Here is a 21,371-nt window from a genome sequence, read left to right as displayed (position 1 = left end):
TCGATAATGCATATACAGGCACAGTTAAATCAAATATTGAACAAAAAAAATAATATTGACCATCGTGCTCTACGTTAGAGTGCAATTAGTCAGATAACCCTAGTGGGACAACACTACGGGTCTGCCTTGGATTTTAACACGTATTTATTGCTCAATGTTCAAGTATTTGGGGAATGGATGGTGCCAGGTAAGTGGAAGCTGGGTTCGTACTTTCCAACTACCATACGGTGTTTGCGAAGATGGGTGCCAGGTATATTGGAGCGGGGTCGGTATTTCAACTACTATATAGTGTTCGAGAGGATTGGGTCAGATAGGTTGTAGCGGGGTCGGTATTTTTACTTATTAAGTGGGATCATTTAGTTGACCGATGGAATCAACTAGAGGGAATTATTTATTGCTTATGTTATATTACGATGTCAGTGACTTATTTGGAACCTTATTTCACTTATGGTATATAACTCATATTTACTATAGCTAACGGGGGTCATTAACTTATTGTTATATTACAATATTAGTAGCATAGGCCTTTATACTATTATCTGATATTTATACTATTAGCAGGATGGGTTCCATTATATACTATCCAAAATGGCCTAAACTACCACTTGGGGTGGCTGAGCATATCGGATCAGGTAAGTTGAATTTGCCTAACAAAGGTAATATAGCACAATTTTTAATCTACATACACAACAAAAAATAACACTAAAAAATTTTACACATAATATGCCTAAGAAAAGTAATATAGCATATTTATATACATCTATTCACGCAAGAGAAGTTAACCCTATCTATCTTAAAACATAACGTGCTTGGCAGGGTGCTTCAATCAAAACTTTATGGGTTTCTATACATGTGCATGCATTACAAGCGCAATGTGTCACAATTTTGGGATAAAGGCGGCGATAGTTCAGTTAAAGTCGGCAGGGTTGCGTCTACGTGGGCTATTTCCGTAATAGGGTTGTGCAACGTTTAAGGGATTCATAGCTGGTTTCGTATAAGTGGTTTCTTTATATGCTTGTTGGGGATCTTATAATCTCCATATTTAGTTACTCAGCATACTTAATATAGTACACTGTTGGGGACCTCCATATTTAGCTGCTCAGTATACTTAATATAGTGAACTAATAGGGTTGTGCAACGTTTAAGGGATTCATAGCTGGTTTCGTATAAGTGGTTTCTTTATATGCTTGTTGGGGATCTTATAATCTCCATATTTAGTTACTCAGCATACTTAATATAGTACACTGTTGGGGACCTCCATATTTAGCTGCTCAGTATACTTAATATAGTGAACTATCATACCGGTGTTGGATAGAGAGGATGGTGCCAGGTAAGTATAATCAAGGAGAATGATTTATAGCGTATAGTATATTACGATATTAGTAAGTTATTAGGAACACTATTTCACTTATGTTGTATAAGATTCATCTTATACGAGTGTTGGGGAGAGAGGATGGTGCCAGGTAAGTATAATCAAGGAGAATAATTTATAGCGTATAGTATATTACAATATTAGTAAGTTATTAAGAACACTATTTCACTCATGGTGTATAAGATTCATATTTAGTATATATAACGGGAATCATTCATAACTTACTGTTATGTTACAACATTAGTAGATGTATTCGTATAGGTGGCTTATTGGGCATTTGTATCTTAATCCTACAGACACATGGGCCTTTATACTATCATGTGATATTCATATTAGTATTAGGGTAGGTTCCATTATATACTATCCATAATGTCCTAAACTACCATTTGTGGTGGTTTGGCATATTGGGCGAGGTAGGTTGGATTTACCATAAGCAAAAGTAATATAGCACAATTTTCTACATCTATCCATACAGAAAACAAAAATAAAATTTACACTAGATACATTAAAACATAACATGCCTTATAAAGGCAATATATCACAATTAACATGACATGCTTGATGGATGAAGTGTGGGGTGCTTCAGTCAGAACTGCATGGGGTTCTATATATGTGCATGTATTATAATCGCTAGCATTTTGAATAAGGCAATTAGTTGGGATATTTCAGTTTAATACAGCGTAAATCTTGTCTATGGGGGTTATTTCCGAAATAGGGTTATGCGGCGTTTAAGTGATTTAAAAGGAGAAATACGTAAATACGTAAATTAAAGTCGAAAGACATAGTTACAATTGGGTTTTGACATGAGCGGTGGCTTTTGCAATGTCGCCAATGCGTAAGGTTAACTTAAATTTTATAGTTACGAATAGGCGAATAAAGTTACTACAGGGATTTCACGTTATTCCCACATCATTTTGATATTTTTCAACCATATTGTTGGCTATTTGTCTTAGAGTTAAGAGCTCTTTGTTGTGCTCAGATCTTTTTGCATAACTCATCAATTTGGTTTTGTAGTTTATTCCAGCAGTTATTTTTGCTAACATTGTTTTAATTGACGGCGGTTGTTTCGTTTGGATTATTTTATTTCTTTCAGTCCAGATGCTCCTTTTAATAGCTGTTGTGAGGTAGATTAAAGTTGTTTTGGCCGGAATGTTTGTCTCTATGTTATCGTGAAATTTTAGGTGTATCATCACTGCCTCTGTCGGCTTTATCCGGCCTTGACTATATTCTCTTGCCCAGATATTAAGGGCTTCAGACGATATTTTACACGTGATTTTGCATTTCGTGAATAAGTGCATTTCTGTTTCAATCTCAGATTTACAAAATGTACATCTCTTTGATTTACTGGTGAAGTATATCCTTGGTTTATTGTTGGATGGTAAGATCTTGTGGGCAATCTTCCAATTTAGGGTTCTGTCGTTTTCATCTAATATATTGCTGTGTATATTATTCCAATTGTGATTGGCGAAATATGTTGTTTTCCATTTGTTTCTGTTTTTAACTATTCGTTGATATATTTCCTTATTTGAGCAGGTCTGTATTTCTTGTTTTGTCATACTGTTTTCCTTTATAATTTGCACTACTATTGCCCAATGTTGTTCCGGATTCCATGTATGTGGTCGATTTAATGTTAGCTTTATGTCGGCGAATTTTTTCAGTTGGTATCCCAATTGGAAATTTATCGTTTTGTTGATTGGGTGACATTGATGGTCTTCTGGATTTCTGCAGTATTTCAGTACTGTTGCTATGTACATGATATCAACGAATGTTGGAATATCTATTATATTATAACCACCATTGTTCTTTTGGCGCACTAGGAGTTCGTAGTCAATATTTTCTTTGCCTTCAAAGCAGAATTTCATTATTTGCTTCTTTATTTCCGACTTTACCGTTTTTGTCATATGTCGGAGAGTGCTTTTGTACAAGAATATTGGCAGCATTTTACTGTTTACTATTATCCTTTTTTGTTCCATTGTTAGGCGTCGAGGTTGATATTTTAAGGTGGTTTGCCGCAGTAGTTTTATTTCGTTTATCCATTGGTCTTTCGCGTTAATATATCCATGCTGGTGGCCAAGTATGTTTATGGATTGTTTCCATATAATTTCGGGGATTTTTTTCATCTTTCCGAATTGTATGCCTTGAGTTTTTTGAGGGTTTATTTGTAGACCTGATATCCTTCCAAAATTTTCAATTGTCTGGATCGCTTTGTATATGGAATATTCCGTTTTTACTGTGAGCGTCAGGTCGTCAGCATAAGATGGTGTTTTGAATTCTTGCGCTGTCGCTTTGAGTTTTATTGGTACTATGTCCGTGTCTTTTGTTATTTGCTGCAGTAGAGGGTCAATCGCAATTGTAAATAGTATCATCGATAGATTGTCTCCTTGTCTGACGCCTCTTTCTAAAGAAAAATCATGTGTTAAATTTCCATTAACAAGGATTACTGCGTTAGCTGATTTATATACCCTTTTTATATAAGATATGAACGTATTATCAAAACATTTAGCCGTCAAGACTTCAATTAGGTATTCGTGGTCTATTGAGTCGAAGGCCTTTTTAAAATCGATTGATATTATTGCTCCCGTTCTTGATCTTTTCATCTGGTTTGTAATTTCTCTCAGAATCAGGTTGAGATCAGCTATTTTATTTGGCGGGTTAAGGAATTGCTGTCGATGGGTTATTTTTGGAAGTATTAATTTGATTCTATTTGCCAGTACTTTGTTCAAGATTTTGAAGTCCACGTTTAATAAGGTGATTGGTCTGTAATTGTCTATGTTTTCTTTGGGCCCTTTTTTATGTATTATATTAATTATTCCTTTCGATAAGATTTGGGGTATTCTGGGGGTTGTAAATAGTTCGTTTATTATAGTAGTGAGTTCAAACTTAATAGTGTTCCAAAATATTTGATAAAATTCGATGCTAATGCCATCTATTCCGGGAGTCTTATTTCTCTTCATATCAAAGACTGCCTTTTTGAGCTCATCTTCTGTTATGAAGTTGCTCACTTCACAGGCGTCCCATGGTGGACAAGACGCAAATTTCTGTAGAAAATTTTGCATAATATTTTGGTGGACCGAGACATCTTTTGAGAATAATTTTTTTATAATATTGGTATACAATTTCTTGTTTTTCTGATTCCTTTTCTCTAATTTGGCCTTGTTTATCTACTAATTTTTCGATTCTTGATTTTACACTTCGTTCCCGAATTTCTTGCAAAAAATATTTTGAGTTACCGTTATTTATTTCGAATTCTTCAAGTCTTGATTCCATTTTTATGGTTTCCAGGCTTGTTTGGTTATTTTTCAATATTCTTTTCTTTACACGCAGATATAATTGAAAAATTTTCTCACCTTTTGTAATCCGTTTCCTAATTACCTCCAATTGGTGCCTTAGGTCTTTTTCCTTGATTTTTTCTTTTCTACGTTTTTCCTTTGCGTGTTCCATTAGGGTGTTTTTTATCTTGGATTTTATCAGGATCCACCATTCTAAGTGAGTGGTTGCGTACAGTTCTTTAAGAGTAATCCATTTAATCCATTTTTGTTTGAAACAGGTCGAAAACTCCATGTTATTGTATATTGATGAGTTATTTTTCCATGTGCCGCGGCCAATTAAATCAGATTTGTTAAGTTTTATTTCCGTTTGAACAGCCTCGTGGTCGGTCATCAGGCAGGGTATTTGAGTTACTTTAGTTACTGGTATGTCTAGTGATACATAAATTCGGTCTAATCGTGAGCCTCCGTTAAGATAAATATGGGTATAGTCTCTTTTAGTTGGAAATAATTTTCGAAAGGAATCAGTTAAATTTAACTTTTTTTGTGGCAGAAATTAGAGCTTCAGCTACTGGTTTACTCGGGTTGTACTGTTGTACGGGTGTCCTGTCTAAATTTGGATTTTCTACCACGTTGAAGTCACCTCCCAATACTACAGTCAGATTGTTTTTTATCAGATTTGGCAGGGATTCGAAAAGTCCTATCCGTTTTTTATTTTCATGCCCGGATTTGACATATCCATATATATTAATTAAGTTTATGAATTGTCCTTTTATTTTGGTTTTTGTTGCGATAATGCGCCCGTTTGAGCCCATGTAAGTGTCGGATAATTCTACATCCTTCAATTTGGAATTAAATAGTATTGCCGTACCTGATGATTTTGAATTAAGCGAGTTCCAGATTGATAGCCCTTTCCATTTGCCTTGCCATTTAATTTCTTCTTTTATCGAGGTATGCGTTTCCTGTAGAAATATGATGTCACTATTGATCTTTTCCAAAAAGTTGTATATGTATAATCCACGGTTTTTTGTGCTTATTCCGTTTATGTTTAATGTAGTTATTCTAATTATTTGCTCCATAATTTAGCTGAAAAGAAAGAGGGTTATTCGGGATAGGGTGGGGGGGGGGGGGGGGTGAGGGTGGTGGGGAGGGGGGGGATATAGTTTTTTGGGGGGGGGCATTTTTTCGATGAAGGTCTTGCATTGTCGAATGGGTTTCCTGTATAGGCCGTTTGATTTAATTGAAAATATTTTGAGGTTTTTCAATTTATCCATTTTGGTTAGTAAATTAAAGAGGCCTAGTTCGTCTTATATATTGGTTTCGGATATGGCTCTTTGCAGCGGGGACAAGCCCGTTTATGTGACTTTATGTCCGTTTTGGCAATTAGGGAGTAGCAACACTTTACTGGGACTGCCTCTTTGCTACATTGAGGGCATTCCGTCTCCTCCCAGAATGCCATTTGATCTTTTTCGGGCATTACCAGGGTTTTTGGGGCACAGCAGGATTGCAGGAGGTGGAAATCCGTGTCGCAGTTCACACAATAAGCATCTCGTTGGTCGCTTACCAGGGCGATCGTTTCCGCGCACCTGGGGCACATTAGGATGTGTGTGGGCTCAGTTACGCTTGCGTACTTTCTACCACGACCTTGTAGCTCTGCGGTGCTTCCTGTCGACTCCCTTTCTCTTTTTAGGTCGTTTATATTGTCATCTGTGACATTAATTTCAATCGAATCTTCGTAACTACTTCTTTCTTGGCTGCTCGTTGTAGTTTCGGTTTGTTTTGGTTTGGTTTTGTTTATGTCTAGGCTAGTTTCTTGATTGTGTGAACTGTCGCTCTGATTAGTGTTGTTTTGGTTATTCTCGGGTGGTGTCTGGCGGCCTGATGTTGCTTCCTTATAAGGCGTTGTTGCCGTTTCAGGGTTGGTTGCGTTTAGCTCTGTGTCTTTGGGCGTTTTCGCAATTTGCTGTCTTCGGGTCGGGCACGTTGATCTTTGATGGCCCGCCTCACCGCAATGGAAGCATGTATGTGTAATTCCATGATGTTTTACATATATTGTGCAGTTTTGAATTCTGATATAACTTTTGGTGGGGTTTTGTTGCATATCCTTTTTATTTATTATTACTCTCCTGGTTCCGGTTTTAATCCCATCATCAAGTATGTAGTTCACCGATGTAACGATCCCATGATTTCTTTCAAAATATTCTTGAATAACTTCATTTTTCATTTTAACTGGAACGTAATTTAAGTATACCGGTATTTTATCTGAGACATAGAGCCTATGCGCGGGCAATCTCTTGCCCTTGCTTTTTAATTCCCATATTTTTCGGTCAGTTTGAATTGCTTTGAGCCTATTAATACAGCTGATATCAACTGCTCCGTTCGGGTAGATGACATAGCCGTCTAAATCTTCCCTTGTCACTGTAATTTCCTGAAGAAAAATTTTCAATTCCTCTTTGGTTATGACGCTTTGAAATTTAAAGCTTATGTCGCAGCTTCTGTCTGGTCCATCATTTCTATTTTGGACAACTACATTTGAGTATGATCTCTGAGGGGTGGCTGAAGTGTCTGCCTTGGCGTCCATTTTTTGTTACACGAGGTGGCGATAGACTCAATCTGGAAAGTCACTAAAACTGAGTGCTCTTTCGTGCGGTCTGCTTGGTTCTGGCCATTTTTTTTCGTTCAACAGATAGATACTCTCGCGTAACTGATTTAGAGCTCGAGCCTCAAGCGACTATATGTACCGACCGGGTAACGTCTTCTAATTGGCTAGACATCTTTTGCGCGCCATTTTTTCTCTCCTTTTCGACGACGGCCGCCCCGCGAGAGGTTATAGCTCGATAGCGCGTTTGGCAATTATCATTGTCAAAAAACGCAACTCGTAAACAATGTCTGGACGAGGTAAAGGAGGAAAAGGTTTGGGAAAGGGGGGAGCAAAGCGTCATCGCAAAGTGTTGCGTGACAACATCCAGGGAATCACAAAGCCCGCAATCAGACGTTTGGCACGCAGAGGAGGTGTCAAACGTATATCGGGACTCATCTACGAGGAAACTAGAGGAGTTCTCAAAGTATTCTTGGAAAATGTTATCCGTGACGCCGTGACATACACCGAGCATGCCAAGAGAAAGACTGTTACAGCCTTGGACGTCGTGTACGCTCTGAAAAGACAAGGACGAACTCTCTACGGGTTCGGCGGTTAGATAGCTCATCCAACGAACGTTTCAACAACGGCTCTTTTTAGAGCCACCCATGCCATTGTCAGAACTGGGGTTGTTTCATTAATTTTGAAGTTTCACACTTGACCATTATATTTAGATATATATCGCCTACTTTTGTCGACTTGCTCGTGGACAATTTTACGCCTTGCTTGCTATCGCTTCGAGAGCGTCCGCCCCACATTTCCCGCTCTTTCGTAACGCGCGTTTTCTTGCTCGTGGACTAGAGGCATTTTGACGCCTTGCTTGCTATCGCTTCGAGAGCGTCCGCTCACATTTCTTTATCGTGGACCGGCGCAATTTTACGCTTTGCTATCGCTTCGAGAGCGTCCGCTCACATTTTTCCCGCCCTTTGACTCATTTATTGTTCGTTCGTTAATCGGTCCGCGCGAAATATATTTCCCGCCATTTTGTTAATGCACGTGGCAGAGGGATCGAGGGCGTGTAGTTAGTCAATTGAATCTCGTAAAAGATCAGAGGTTTCGAGTGACGAACTCTTTGTGTATGATATGTTCGGGTGGCTCTAAAAAGAGCCGTTTTATATCTCTGGCGATCCCACCTATGTCTGACTACTTCTTTTTGGCGGCGGTCTTTTTCACAGTCTTCTTTTTGGGGGCCGACTTTTTGGGAGTCTTTTTTGTCGCCTTCTTTGCGGCGGGCTTCTTCGCAACCTTTTTTACGGTGGCCTTTTTGGTTCCCGTAGCGGTTTTCTTAGCCTTGGGCTTCTTTGCGGCTGCCTTCTTCACGGGTGCAGTCTTCGGCTTCTTGGCTGCTGGCTTTTTCTTCTGTGCCGACGCAGTCTTATTTTTCTTTGGCGGTTCCTTTTTGGTAAGTCTGTAGCTTCTGGGTGCTTTTGGCAAATCCGTTTTAAGCGCGCCTTCGTCGACCAGACTTTTGAGGGCCCTCTTAAGGTGGATTTTCGCCTGATCTGATTTCACGCTGTAATTTGCTTCGACGTATTTCTTTATGGCGGCTCGCGAGGATCCATTTTTAGTGTGAGTAGCTTTCACGGCGGCCATTGCCATTTCCTTGTAGGATGGATGCGCTGCAGGCGCCCGCTTCTGAACGGTTTTCTTTGCGGCAGTAGACATGTTGCGATACGATTGTTCTGACCAGGTTATGTCGATTAAAATGTAACTCGTCGCCACCAGACGCTCTATGTTTAAGGACCTCGCGAGTCCAAGAGCGGACGCGCTCGAAACGCTATGCAACGTCGCGTCACCGAATAGCGTAACTTTTGAACAAATTTGTGCTTGTCTACTCGCACCAAAAGTAGTTTTGAGATCGAAGCTCGATGTTTTCCAGCAATACAATGGTGATGGAGTAAAGAACGCATATATACGCTTTATCCAGCACTTGTTCCTCGAATTCGGAAAGCGTCACAAACGTGATAACCGCTAAATAAAGTGAATTACGACACATCTTCGATTTCCTCGTTTTTGGCAATTGTACATACAACAAGACGGATTTTGTACTATTACCTGGCGATATCGCTTCAACTATTAAATATATTGTTGGCAACTGAAAGATACATGACAACAACATTATTGGGGCATTCCATGGACGCAAATTCACGAAAGCAAGAGCTTTTATCAGACATCTACTTCGCGGGAAAAAAAACTGACGCATTTTTTTTATACAATTTCTTCGGTATCTTTCCCCAAATCGAATATCGGTTATAGGTTCCTGACTTTTTATCCGCTCTACATATATACATATATAGAGAGAGAACAGTTGTAAGTATTTGGCATGCTCGTGAAGATTTCAAGTACGAGTGTTATTTACGCTCGGATTATAAGTCACACACAAACAATATAGCAAGAGTTTAATTTTATTTCCACAAAAATAGAAACTAAGCCAGAAGATTAACAAAATAATGGTTTTTCGTGACATCAGAAAGGCTAAAATAACAAAACAATGATATTTTTGGCAGCGTTTGTTGCCAGAAGCGCAACCATTGCAGAAAGTTTTTCCGCACTTATCATATGGCAACATTCACAAAGCTCGGCAGAGAAATTCAATCGAATACCTGGAATTTCCACGATGCCACGTACAAGAAAGCAAAAATGGGAACACACGCGAGTCACATAGGTTCCAATTAAAATTTTGGCCATTCATTCGCCAAACCAATAAAACAAAATTTATATATATAATCAAGACACAAATACCTTCGGTATATTACTGAGTGGCGACGATGCGAACTTTTTGGGTCATTGGAGTATGTTGCCACCCAACCCAATCAAATGAGGTATAAAATATAAAACCGGCTCAGTACCAATTCCATCAACACATCCACTCTTGTTCGTTCATTATATATATATCATATCTTGTCTGGTTTCTTCTTTTTTTTCAATTTGGGATATTTGAAATTACTGTTTCATGGTGAAAGGTGCTATTCTGAGTTATGCTATCTAATTCATTCACTTTCTGTATTTGTATTGCATACAATTATGCAGATCATAAAAAGGTTCGGGACCAAATGGGTTAGCATGCAGATACATATTATTCTAAAAATTTGCATATCTGGGAATGCAACAAGTGAAAGTGCACAAGTAAAAACATGTAATTCAAGGCGGTTATCACATTCCAGTTTAGCATCGATAACGCAAAATATTTTGCAAAGTCATAAATCTTCTTCAATTTGGGACCATTCATTGTTAAATTGATGGTGGGTGAATATTTGTTTTTGTTATCACGGTGATAATTAAATATCATAGTGTGAGAATTTTTCTGGATTTGTCGGTAATTTGTAGGATTTCATTCTTTCTCTGGTATTTTGGAAATTACGTATATCTTTGCTGGAAAAGTTGAGTAAGTACATCAGAAGGTATTGAGTTTTTTTTATATGTATCATCGGCGAAGAGTTTTACAAAAAGCCGAGGTACAATTTGCCACGTCATTGCTTTACACTAGAAACGGGGTTCGGGCCGAAAACCCGTTGAGGATCTGATGTTTTGGAAGGAAAGTAGATAAATAACTCGACTTTGACCATCCCGATAGCAGAAATGGGTTCAAGTTTGCTGATGAATAATATTTTTGGCAGCCCACCAATCAAATATCTAAGACTTCAAAATAAAATCTCTTGAGTTTGCGTGCTTTGCGATACCATGAACATGAGAGCTGTTACGCCTCCAAGTAGAATTTTGTCGACCCGGCTTTCAAATTCTTGTAAAGCCTGAATGATCCGACTCGCAGAATTGAATGGACGTGTACTCTTCTGTTAATTTCATAATTCTCTACATAATACTATCGTGAAATATAAAAGTGATAAGATCGCATACGGTTCACGAACCAACTGCCGACCGTCACACACAAAGGCAGATGGATAGATGCGCGAACCAACCTAATATGTTCGACAGGGCTGTGACAAAACATTAAACTCGACAGTGTTTGAGTTGGTGGCACTGAAAAGTGCCGTTTATGTGATTTAATGTGGCGATCCGACTTAAGAACTCTTCGACGTCTTTTTTGGCAAAAGCACGGCCTGGATGTTGGGTAACACACCACCTTGGGCGATTGTGACTCCGCCCAGTAGCTTGTTCAGTTCTTCGTCGTTCCTAATAGCCAATTGCAGATGGCGAGGAATGATCCTGCTTTTCTTGTTGTCACGGGCAGCATTGCCTGCCAACTCGAGAACTTCAGCGCTCAAATATTCCAGAACTGCAGCGAGGTACACGGGTGCCCCTGCTCCAACACGCTGTGCGTAGTTTCCTTTGCGGAGCAGTCGGTGTACTCTGCCGACTGGAAATTGCAGCCCAGCGCGGGACGACCGGGTCTTAGACTTCGCCTTCGATTTGCCGCCTTTACCTCTTCCAGACATGTCTTTCGTTTTTTGTGCGTACGGTATTGAATGACGAGAGATCGCGCTCAAAGCGATATTTATACCTCGACAACGGTTCAGCGGTGAACAAAAAACAAACTAACATCGATCTTCTTCTCGAAACGCGACTCTCTCGCAGCCTCATTTACATACGCGCTTGTATATATAATTTTGTGAGACTCGATCACCTCATTCCGACAAAAAAGCAACATGCCGGCCACTAAAGGTAGCAAGAAAATGTCAAGCAAGAAACAGACGCCGAAGGGCGACAAAAAGAAGCGCAGAGCGAAGAGAAAAGAAAGCTTCAGCATCTACATTTACAAAGTACTGAAGCAGGTACACCCCGACACTGGAATTTCCAGCAAGGCAATGAGCATCATGAACTCGTTCGTCAACGATGTATTCGAAAGAATTGCCAGCGAATCGTCTCGATTGGCACACTACAACAAACGCTCAACCATCAGCAGTAGGGAAATCCAGACTGCTGTCCGTTTGCTTCTGCCAGGCGAACTCGCGAAACACGCTGTTTCCGAGGGAACAAAAGCCGTCACCAAATACACCAGCTCCAAGTAAGTCGTTTTCGCGGCTAACGAAACAAAAAACGGTCCTTATCAGGACCACCCACACTATATTGTACGAGAGTTATATAATATAAATAATGCGTCGCAAATTTTCACCCCTATGCGAACGAAGTATGTTCGCATACGACAGACATCGGGACTTTTGAGACCGGTACGCGTTTCACAGTCTTCCGGGAGAAAGACGTCGCGAACGGCGGCGTTTCTTGTGTAAAGAAGAAGTAATTTCGAGTCGACACAGTAGCCAGTATTGGAAACGCAAACTCACTATTATTATCTGTTGGTATTAGCGCGAGTACAAACTCAAACTTCCAAAAAAACGTGGTGGCTCTAAAAAGAACCGCTGTCAGCAACACGCCCCTGATGCGTCGCAGTTTCGAGGCAACGACTCATATCTTCGTCTTAACTCAAATTAGTTCAATAATGTGGTGGCTCTGAAAAGAGCCGTTTGGTAATTAGTCGGTGACGCCTAAGCACGTTCGCCTCTGATGCGTCGTGCCAGTTGAATGTCCTTGGGCATGATGGTGACACGCTTTGCGTGGATTGCGCACAGGTTAGTGTCTTCGAAGAGACCGACCAAGTAAGCTTCGCTCGCCTCTTGCAGCGCCATTACGGAGCTGCTTTGGAAGCGCAAGTCCGTTTTGAAGTCCTGAGCAATTTCCCGAACCAATCTCTGGAAAGGAAGCTTACGTATGAGCAACTCGGTCGATTTTTGGTATCGGCGAATTTCTCTCAAAGCGACTGTGCCTGGCCTGTATCGGTGAGGCTTCTTGACGCCGCCGGTCGCAGGTGCGCTCTTTCTCGCAGCCTTTGTGGCAAGCTGCTTGCGGGGAGCCTTACCCCCGGTGCTCTTTCGTGCGGTCTGCTTGGTTCTGGATATTTATTGGTTTTACAAACAGAGTATATACATGAAAAACAAAGAAAAAGAACTTATAAATGATTACACTGAGTATTAACTCTACGTTAGAGTGTGCTTCTTAACTGGGTTCGTCGAACATCTCAGAGGTCGTATTTGTCTTGGGTGTATATTCTGGAGCCTGGTTGCAAGTCATACAACCAGGTGTTATAGTTACAACTGTAGGCTTTCGCTTTTTTGTGTATCAGTGGTGTATTCGTGTTAACAGTAATACGCAGTAATTATCTGTTAGACAGTCTGCGATTCTGGTTACAAGTCGTTTAATACGTCGTTCGTGCCAGCCGGGTTATATGGCTGTTACTTGCACATAGTTCATTTCAGCATTTTTGGGCATTTATGGTTAATTCGGGACAGTTTTCAGAATTTAAGCTTTAGGGATTAATATGTATGAATCGATTACGGGTTGCAACTCTTGGTTGGACTCATGTTAGGTGAATATACATGATATACTTTGGGGCGGGGTTGATGTTTATAATATTCATCAATGGTTATGTCAAGGTTGAGGATAGTTTTTACTATTTCTACTACGTGATTTTTTGGTTACTTATATGAGCCGAATTGTATGCACGATCCATTCGAAGTAGTATTATGTCATTTGGACTTATATACCAGCGCGTTTTTCTATTCTACCGTTTGTGGTATATTTCGAAATCTCATGTGATTTTCGCACATGTATAAGGAAGGGCATGGGATTCTCTTTTGGTTCTGGGGTTTGTTTCATGCACTCATATATCCATACAATATACAATATCTACGTATCTACACGGGAGGCCTCTTTGTAGTTTGGTAATACTACCGCATAGAGAAAGGAGAAGAAAAACATATATAAAATACTAGACCAAAAACAGTTGGGATTTCGGTTGTCGACATTGCATGGGGAATCATTTTAAAATTACAGTTTAGATCCACGCACACATGTCTCTATGCTAACCACAATGTATACGTATCTATACTCCGAGCCTAGTTGTAGCTCGGTAATACTACGGTATGGGAAAAATATATAGACACTGGGATCAATTATATACGATATCAGTGTGCAGACTACGTTATGTTGTTTGAATGGGGTGCTTGCGAGTTTGTTTACAGCACGTAAAACGTTTAAATACTATTCTACAAGTTACATCGTCGTCTGCTATGACTATCAAAGTTTCTGCAATTCTATAGTATGAGAAAAAGTACCGATTCATGGGGAATACGTCACGTTGATTAACAGTAACATTTTTTAGTTCACTTTGGTAACTTTTTCGTTTTTTTTACATTTTTGACATACGTATTTTCAAATCGAATTCGGGTTTTTAATACATCTTGTGCGGTATCGTCTCCGTTACGTTATTCCCAAGTCTCGTAGTTGTTTTTCCCCGAGTAGTTCAATTGTCCTCATTATTCTTTCGAGCTTGAGGTCATTACCCCCCTTTCGCCTCTGTTGTTCAACTTTATATCGCCATATTATCTGTCTTTTAAAGCTGTTGAATGTTTGCTTGGAGCTTAGTTTGTGGTTGCCGAATATTTTCCTGTTTCTTGCTTGCCATATAGCTTGTTTCATTGTTGTCAATGAAAAGATTAATATGTTCGCTTCGTCCTTTTCTATACTTTGTCCAAATCTATAATTTATTGTTATATCTTTTGTAGCAGGTAGTGTTTTATTTGGGCTTTTGTGTGACCATGTCGTGCGGTCTGCTTGGTTCTGGCCATTTTTTTTGTTCAACGATAGATACTCTCGCGTAACTGATTTAGAGCTCGAGCCTCAAGCGACTATATGTACCGACCGGGTAACGTCTTCTAATTGGCTAGACATCTTTTGCGCGCCATTTTTTCTCTCCTTTTCGACGACGGCCGCCCCGCGAGAGGTTATAGCTCGATAGCGCGTTTGGCAATTATCATTGTCAAAAAACGCAACTCGTAAACAATGTCTGGACGAGGTAAAGGAGGAAAAGGTTTGGGAAAGGGGGGAGCAAAGCGTCATCGCAAAGTGTTGCGTGACAACATCCAGGGAATCACAAAGCCCGCAATCAGACGTTTGGCACGCAGAGGAGGTGTCAAACGTATATCGGGACTCATCTACGAGGAAACTAGAGGAGTTCTCAAAGTATTCTTGGAAAATGTTATCCGTGACGCCGTGACATACACCGAGCATGCCAAGAGAAAGACTGTTACAGCCTTGGACGTCGTGTACGCTCTGAAAAGACAAGGACGAACTCTCTACGGGTTCGGCGGTTAGATAGCTCATCCAACGAACGTTTCAACAACGGCTCTTTTTAGAGCCACCCATGCCATTGTCAGAACTGGGGTTGTTTCATTAATTTTGAAGTTTCACACTTGACCATTATATTTAGATATATATCGCCTACTTTTGTCGACTTGCTCGTGGACAATTTTACGCCTTGCTTGCTATCGCTTCGAGAGCGTCCGCCCCACATTTCCCGCTCTTTCGTAACGCGCGTTTTCTTGCTCGTGGACTAGAGGCATTTTGACGCCTTGCTTGCTATCGCTTCGAGAGCGTCCGCTCACATTTCTTTATCGTGGACCGGCGCAATTTTACGCTTTGCTATCGCTTCGAGAGCGTCCGCTCACATTTTTCCCGCCCTTTGACTCATTTATTGTTCGTTCGTTAATCGGTCCGCGCGAAATATATTTCCCGCCATTTTGTTAATGCACGTGGCAGAGGGATCGAGGGCGTGTAGTTAGTCAATTGAATCTCGTAAAAGATCAGAGGTTTCGAGTGACGAACTCTTTGTGTATGATATGTTCGGGTGGCTCTAAAAAGAGCCGTTTTATATCTCTGGCGATCCCACCTATGTCTGACTACTTCTTTTTGGCGGCGGTCTTTTTCACAGTCTTCTTTTTGGGGGCCGACTTTTTGGGAGTCTTTTTTGTCGCCTTCTTTGCGGCGGGCTTCTTCGCAACCTTTTTTACGGTGGCCTTTTTGGTTCCCGTAGCGGTTTTCTTAGCCTTGGGCTTCTTTGCGGCTGCCTTCTTCACGGGTGCAGTCTTCGGCTTCTTGGCTGCTGGCTTTTTCTTCTGTGCCGACGCAGTCTTATTTTTCTTTGGCGGTTCCTTTTTGGTAAGTCTGTAGCTTCTGGGTGCTTTTGGCAAATCCGTTTTAAGCGCGCCTTCGTCGACCAGACTTTTGAGGGCCCTCTTAAGGTGGATTTTCGCCTGATCTGATTTCACGCTGTAATTTGCTTCGACGTATTTCTTTATGGCGGCTCGCGAGGATCCATTTTTAGTGTGAGTAGCTTTCACGGCGGCCATTGCCATTTCCTTGTAGGATGGATGCGCTGCAGGCGCCCGCTTCTGAACGGTTTTCTTTGCGGCAGTAGACATGTTGCGATACGATTGTTCTGACCAGGTTATGTCGATTAAAATGTAACTCGTCGCCACCAGACGCTCTATGTTTAAGGACCTCGCGAGTCCAAGAGCGGACGCGCTCGAAACGCTATGCAACGTCGCGTCACCGAATAGCGTAACTTTTGAACAAATTTGTGCTTGTCTACTCGCACCAAAAGTAGTTTTGAGATCGAAGCTCGATGTTTTCCAGCAATACAATGGTGATGGAGTAAAGAACGCATATATACGCTTTATCCAGCACTTGTTCCTCGAATTCGGAAAGCGTCACAAACGTGATAACCGCTAAATAAAGTGAATTACGACACATCTTCGATTTCCTCGTTTTTGGCAATTGTACATACAACAAGACGGATTTTGTACTATTACCTGGCGATATCGCTTCAACTATTAAATATATTGTTGGCAACTGAAAGATACATGACAACAACATTATTGGGGCATTCCATGGACGCAAATTCACGAAAGCAAGAGCTTTTATCAGACATCTACTTCGCGGGAAAAAAAACTGACGCATTTTTTTTATACAATTTCTTCGGTATCTTTCCCCAAATCGAATATCGGTTATAGGTTCCTGACTTTTTATCCGCTCTACATATATACATATATAGAGAGAGAACAGTTGTAAGTATTTGGCATGCTCGTGAAGATTTCAAGTACGAGTGTTATTTACGCTCGGATTATAAGTCACACACAAACAATATAGCAAGAGTTTAATTTTATTTCCACAAAAATAGAAACTAAGCCAGAAGATTAACAAAATAATGGTTTTTCGTGACATCAGAAAGGCTAAAATAACAAAACAATGATATTTTTGGCAGCGTTTGTTGCCAGAAGCGCAACCATTGCAGAAAGTTTTTCCGCACTTTATCATATGGCAACATTCACAAAGCTCGGCAGAGAAATTCAATCGAATACCTGGAATTTCCACGATGCCACGTACAAGAAAGCAAAAATGGGAACACACGCGAGTCACATAGGTTCCAATTAAAATTTTGGCCATTCATTCGCCAAACCAATAAAACAAAATTTATATATATAATCAAGACACAAATACCTTCGGTATATTACTGAGTGGCGACGATGCGAACTTTTTGGGTCATTGGAGTATGTTGCCACCCAACCCAATCAAATGAGGTATAAAATATAAAACCGGCTCAGTACCAATTCCATCAACACATCCACTCTTGTTCGTTCATTATATATATATCATATCTTGTCTGGTTTCTTCTTTTTTTTCAATTTGGGATATTTGAAATTACTGTTTCATGGTGAAAGGTGCTATTCTGAGTTATGCTATCTAATTCATTCACTTTCTGTATTTGTATTGCATACAATTATGCAGATCATAGAAAGGTTCGGGACCAAATGGGTTAGCATGCAGATACATATTATTCTAAAAATTTGCATATCTGGGAATGCAACAAGTGAAAGTGCACAAGTAAAAACATGTAATTCAAGGCGGTTATCACATTCCAGTTTAGTATCGATAACGCAAAATATTTTGCAAAGTCATAAATCTTCTTCAATTTGGGACCATTCATTGTTAAATTGATGGTGGGTGAATATTTGTTTTTGTTATCACGGTGATAATTAAATATCATAGTGTGAGAATTTTTCTGGATTTGTCGGTAATTTGTAGGATTTCATTCTTTCTCTGGTATTTTGGAAATTACGTATATCTTTGCTGGAAAAGTTGAGTAAGTACATCAGAAGGTATTGAGTTTTTTTTATATGTATCATCGGCGAAGAGTTTTACAAAAAGCCGAGGTACAATTTGCCACGTCATTGCTTTACACTAGAAACGGGGTTCGGGCCGAAAACCCGTTGAGGATCTGATGTTTTGGAAGGAAAGTAGATAAATAACTCGACTTTGACCATCCCGATAGCAGAAATGGGTTCAAGTTTGCTGATGAATAATATTTTTGGCAGCCCACCAATCAAATATCTAAGACTTCAAAATAAAATCTCTTGAGTTTGCGTGCTTTGCGATACCATGAACATGAGAGCTGTTACGCCTCCAAGTAGAATTTTGTCGACCCGGCTTTCAAATTCTTGTAAAGCCTGAATGATCCGACTCGCAGAATTGAATGGACGTGTACTCTTCTGTTAATTTCATAATTCTCTACATAATACTATCGTGAAATATAAAAGTGATAAGATCGCATACGGTTCACGAACCAACTGCCGACCGTCACACACAAAGGCAGATGGATAGATGCGCGAACCAACCTAATATGTTCGACAGGGCTGTGACAAAACATTAAACTCGACAGTGTTTGAGTTGGTGGCACTGAAAAGTGCCGTTTATGTGATTTAATGTGGCGATCCGACTTAAGAACTCTTCGACGTCTTTTTTGGCAAAAGCACGGCCTGGATGTTGGGTAACACACCACCTTGGGCGATTGTGACTCCGCCCAGTAGCTTGTTCAGTTCTTCGTCGTTCCTAATAGCCAATTGCAGATGGCGAGGAATGATCCTGCTTTTCTTGTTGTCACGGGCAGCATTGCCTGCCAACTCGAGAACTTCAGCGCTCAAATATTCCAGAACTGCAGCGAGGTACACGGGTGCCCCTGCTCCAACACGCTGTGCGTAGTTTCCTTTGCGGAGCAGTCGGTGTACTCTGCCGACTGGAAATTGCAGCCCAGCGCGGGACGACCGGGTCTTAGACTTCGCCTTCGATTTGCCGCCTTTACCTCTTCCAGACATGTCTTTCGTTTTTTGTGCGTACGGTATTGAATGACGAGAGATCGCGCTCAAAGCGATATTTATACCTCGACAACGGTTCAGCGGTGAACAAAAAACAAACTAACATCGATCTTCTTCTCGAAACGCGACTCTCTCGCAGCCTCATTTACATACGCGCTTGTATATATAATTTTGTGAGACTCGATCACCTCATTCCGACAAAAAAGCAACATGCCGGCCACTAAAGGTAGCAAGAAAATGTCAAGCAAGAAACAGACGCCGAAGGGCGACAAAAAGAAGCGCAGAGCGAAGAGAAAAGAAAGCTTCAGCATCTACATTTACAAAGTACTGAAGCAGGTACACCCCGACACTGGAATTTCCAGCAAGGCAATGAGCATCATGAACTCGTTCGTCAACGATGTATTCGAAAGAATTGCCAGCGAATCGTCTCGATTGGCACACTACAACAAACGCTCAACCATCAGCAGTAGGGAAATCCAGACTGCTGTCCGTTTGCTTCTGCCAGGCGAACTCGCGAAACACGCTGTTTCCGAGGGAACAAAAGCCGTCACCAAATACACCAGCTCCAAGTAAGTCGTTTTCGCGGCTAACGAAACAAAAAACGGTCCTTATCAGGACCACCCACACTATATTGTACGAGAGTTATATAATATAAATAATGCGTCGCAAATTTTCACCCCTATGCGAACGAAGTATGTTCGCATACGACAGACATCGGGACTTTTGAGACCGGTACGCGTTTCACAGTCTTCCGGGAGAAAGACGTCGCGAACGGCGGCGTTTCTTGTGTAAAGAAGAAGTAATTTCGAGTCGACACAGTAGCCAGTATTGGAAACGCAAACTCACTATTATTATCTGTTGGTATTAGCGCGAGTACAAACTCAAACTTCCAAAAAAACGTGGTGGCTCTAAAAAGAACCGCTGTCAGCAACACGCCCCTGATGCGTCGCAGTTTCGAGGCAACGACTCATATCTTCGTCTTAACTCAAATTAGTTCAATAATGTGGTGGCTCTGAAAAGAGCCGTTTGGTAATTAGTCGGTGACGCCTAAGCACGTTCGCCTCTGATGCGTCGTGCCAGTTGAATGTCCTTGGGCATGATGGTGACACGCTTTGCGTGGATTGCGCACAGGTTAGTGTCTTCGAAGAGACCGACCAAGTAAGCTTCGCTCGCCTCTTGCAGCGCCATTACGGAGCTGCTTTGGAAGCGCAAGTCCGTTTTGAAGTCCTGAGCAATTTCCCGAACCAATCTCTGGAAAGGAAGCTTACGTATGAGCAACTCGGTCGATTTTTGGTATCGGCGAATTTCTCTCAAAGCGACTGTGCCTGGCCTGTATCGGTGAGGCTTCTTGACGCCGCCGGTCGCAGGTGCGCTCTTTCTCGCAGCCTTTGTGGCAAGCTGCTTGCGGGGAGCCTTACCCCCGGTGCTCTTTCGTGCGGTCTGCTTGGTTCTGGCCATTTTTTTTGTTCAACGATAGATACTCTCGCGTAACTGATTTAGAGCTCGAGCCTCAAGCGACTATATGTACCGACCGGGTAACGTCTTCTAATTGGCTAGACATCTTTTGCGCGCCATTTTTTCTCTCCTTTTCGACGACGGCCGCCCCGCGAGAGGTTATAGCTCGATAGCGCGTTTGGCAATTATCATTGTCAAAAAACGCAACTCGTAAACAATGTCTGGACGAGGTAAAGGAGGAAAAGGTTTGGGAAAGGGGGGAGCAAAGCGTCATCGCAAAGTGTTGCGTGACAACATCCAGGGAATCACAAAGCCCGCAATCAGACGTTTGGCACGCAGAGGAGGTGTCAAACGTATATCGGGACTCATCTACGAGGAAACTAGAGGAGTTCTCAAAGTATTCTTGGAAAATGTTATCCGTGACGCCGTGACATACACCGAGCATGCCAAGAGAAAGACTGTTACAGCCTTGGACGTCGTGTACGCTCTGAAAAGACAAGGACGAACTCTCTACGGGTTCGGCGGTTAGATAGCTCATCCAACGAACGTTTCAACAACGGCTCTTTTTAGAGCCACCCATGCCATTGTCAGAACTGGGGTTGTTTCATTAATTTTGAAGTTTCACACTTGACCATTATATTTAGATATATATCGCCTACTTTTGTCGACTTGCTCGTGGACAATTTTACGCCTTGCTT

At 41.1% G+C, this 21,371-nt stretch overlaps 1 protein-coding gene across 1 annotated transcript; it reads right to left on the bottom strand.

Moving 5' to 3' along the window:
• Positions 1 to 7: 7 nt before the first annotated feature.
• LOC144425141 (uncharacterized) lies at positions 8 to 5,579 on the bottom strand. The gene is made up of 2 exons (XM_078114516.1): positions 4,720 to 5,579; positions 8 to 3,770 (listed from the first exon to the last, which is right to left on the bottom strand). The coding sequence occupies exons 1-2, from the start codon at positions 5,030 to 5,032 to the stop codon at positions 2,266 to 2,268; spliced, it is 1,818 nt and encodes a 605-aa protein (XP_077970642.1). The 5' UTR covers positions 5,033 to 5,579; the 3' UTR covers positions 8 to 2,265.
• Between the last annotated feature and the right edge of the window lie 15,792 nt (positions 5,580 to 21,371).

The sequence above is a fragment of the Styela clava genome, chromosome 7 (genome assembly GCF_964204865.1).
Source record: "Styela clava chromosome 7, kaStyClav1.hap1.2, whole genome shotgun sequence".
In the NCBI taxonomy this organism is placed as follows: Eukaryota; Metazoa; Chordata; class Ascidiacea; order Stolidobranchia; family Styelidae; genus Styela; species Styela clava.
The sequence above is the reverse complement of the archived record's forward strand: the minus strand, read 5'-3'. Positions and strand labels throughout refer to the sequence as shown.

Excerpts from the sequence above, each read along its gene's own strand:
- LOC144425141 (XM_078114516.1), bottom strand. The coding sequence starts at position 5,032 with ATGACCGACCACGAGGCTGTTCAAACGGAAATAAAACTTAACAAATCT. Across the intron at positions 3,771-4,719 it reads TAGGAAACGGATTACAAAAG|AAAGAGGCGTCAGACAAGGA; the intron begins GTGAGAAAATTT and ends ATTTTTCTTTAG.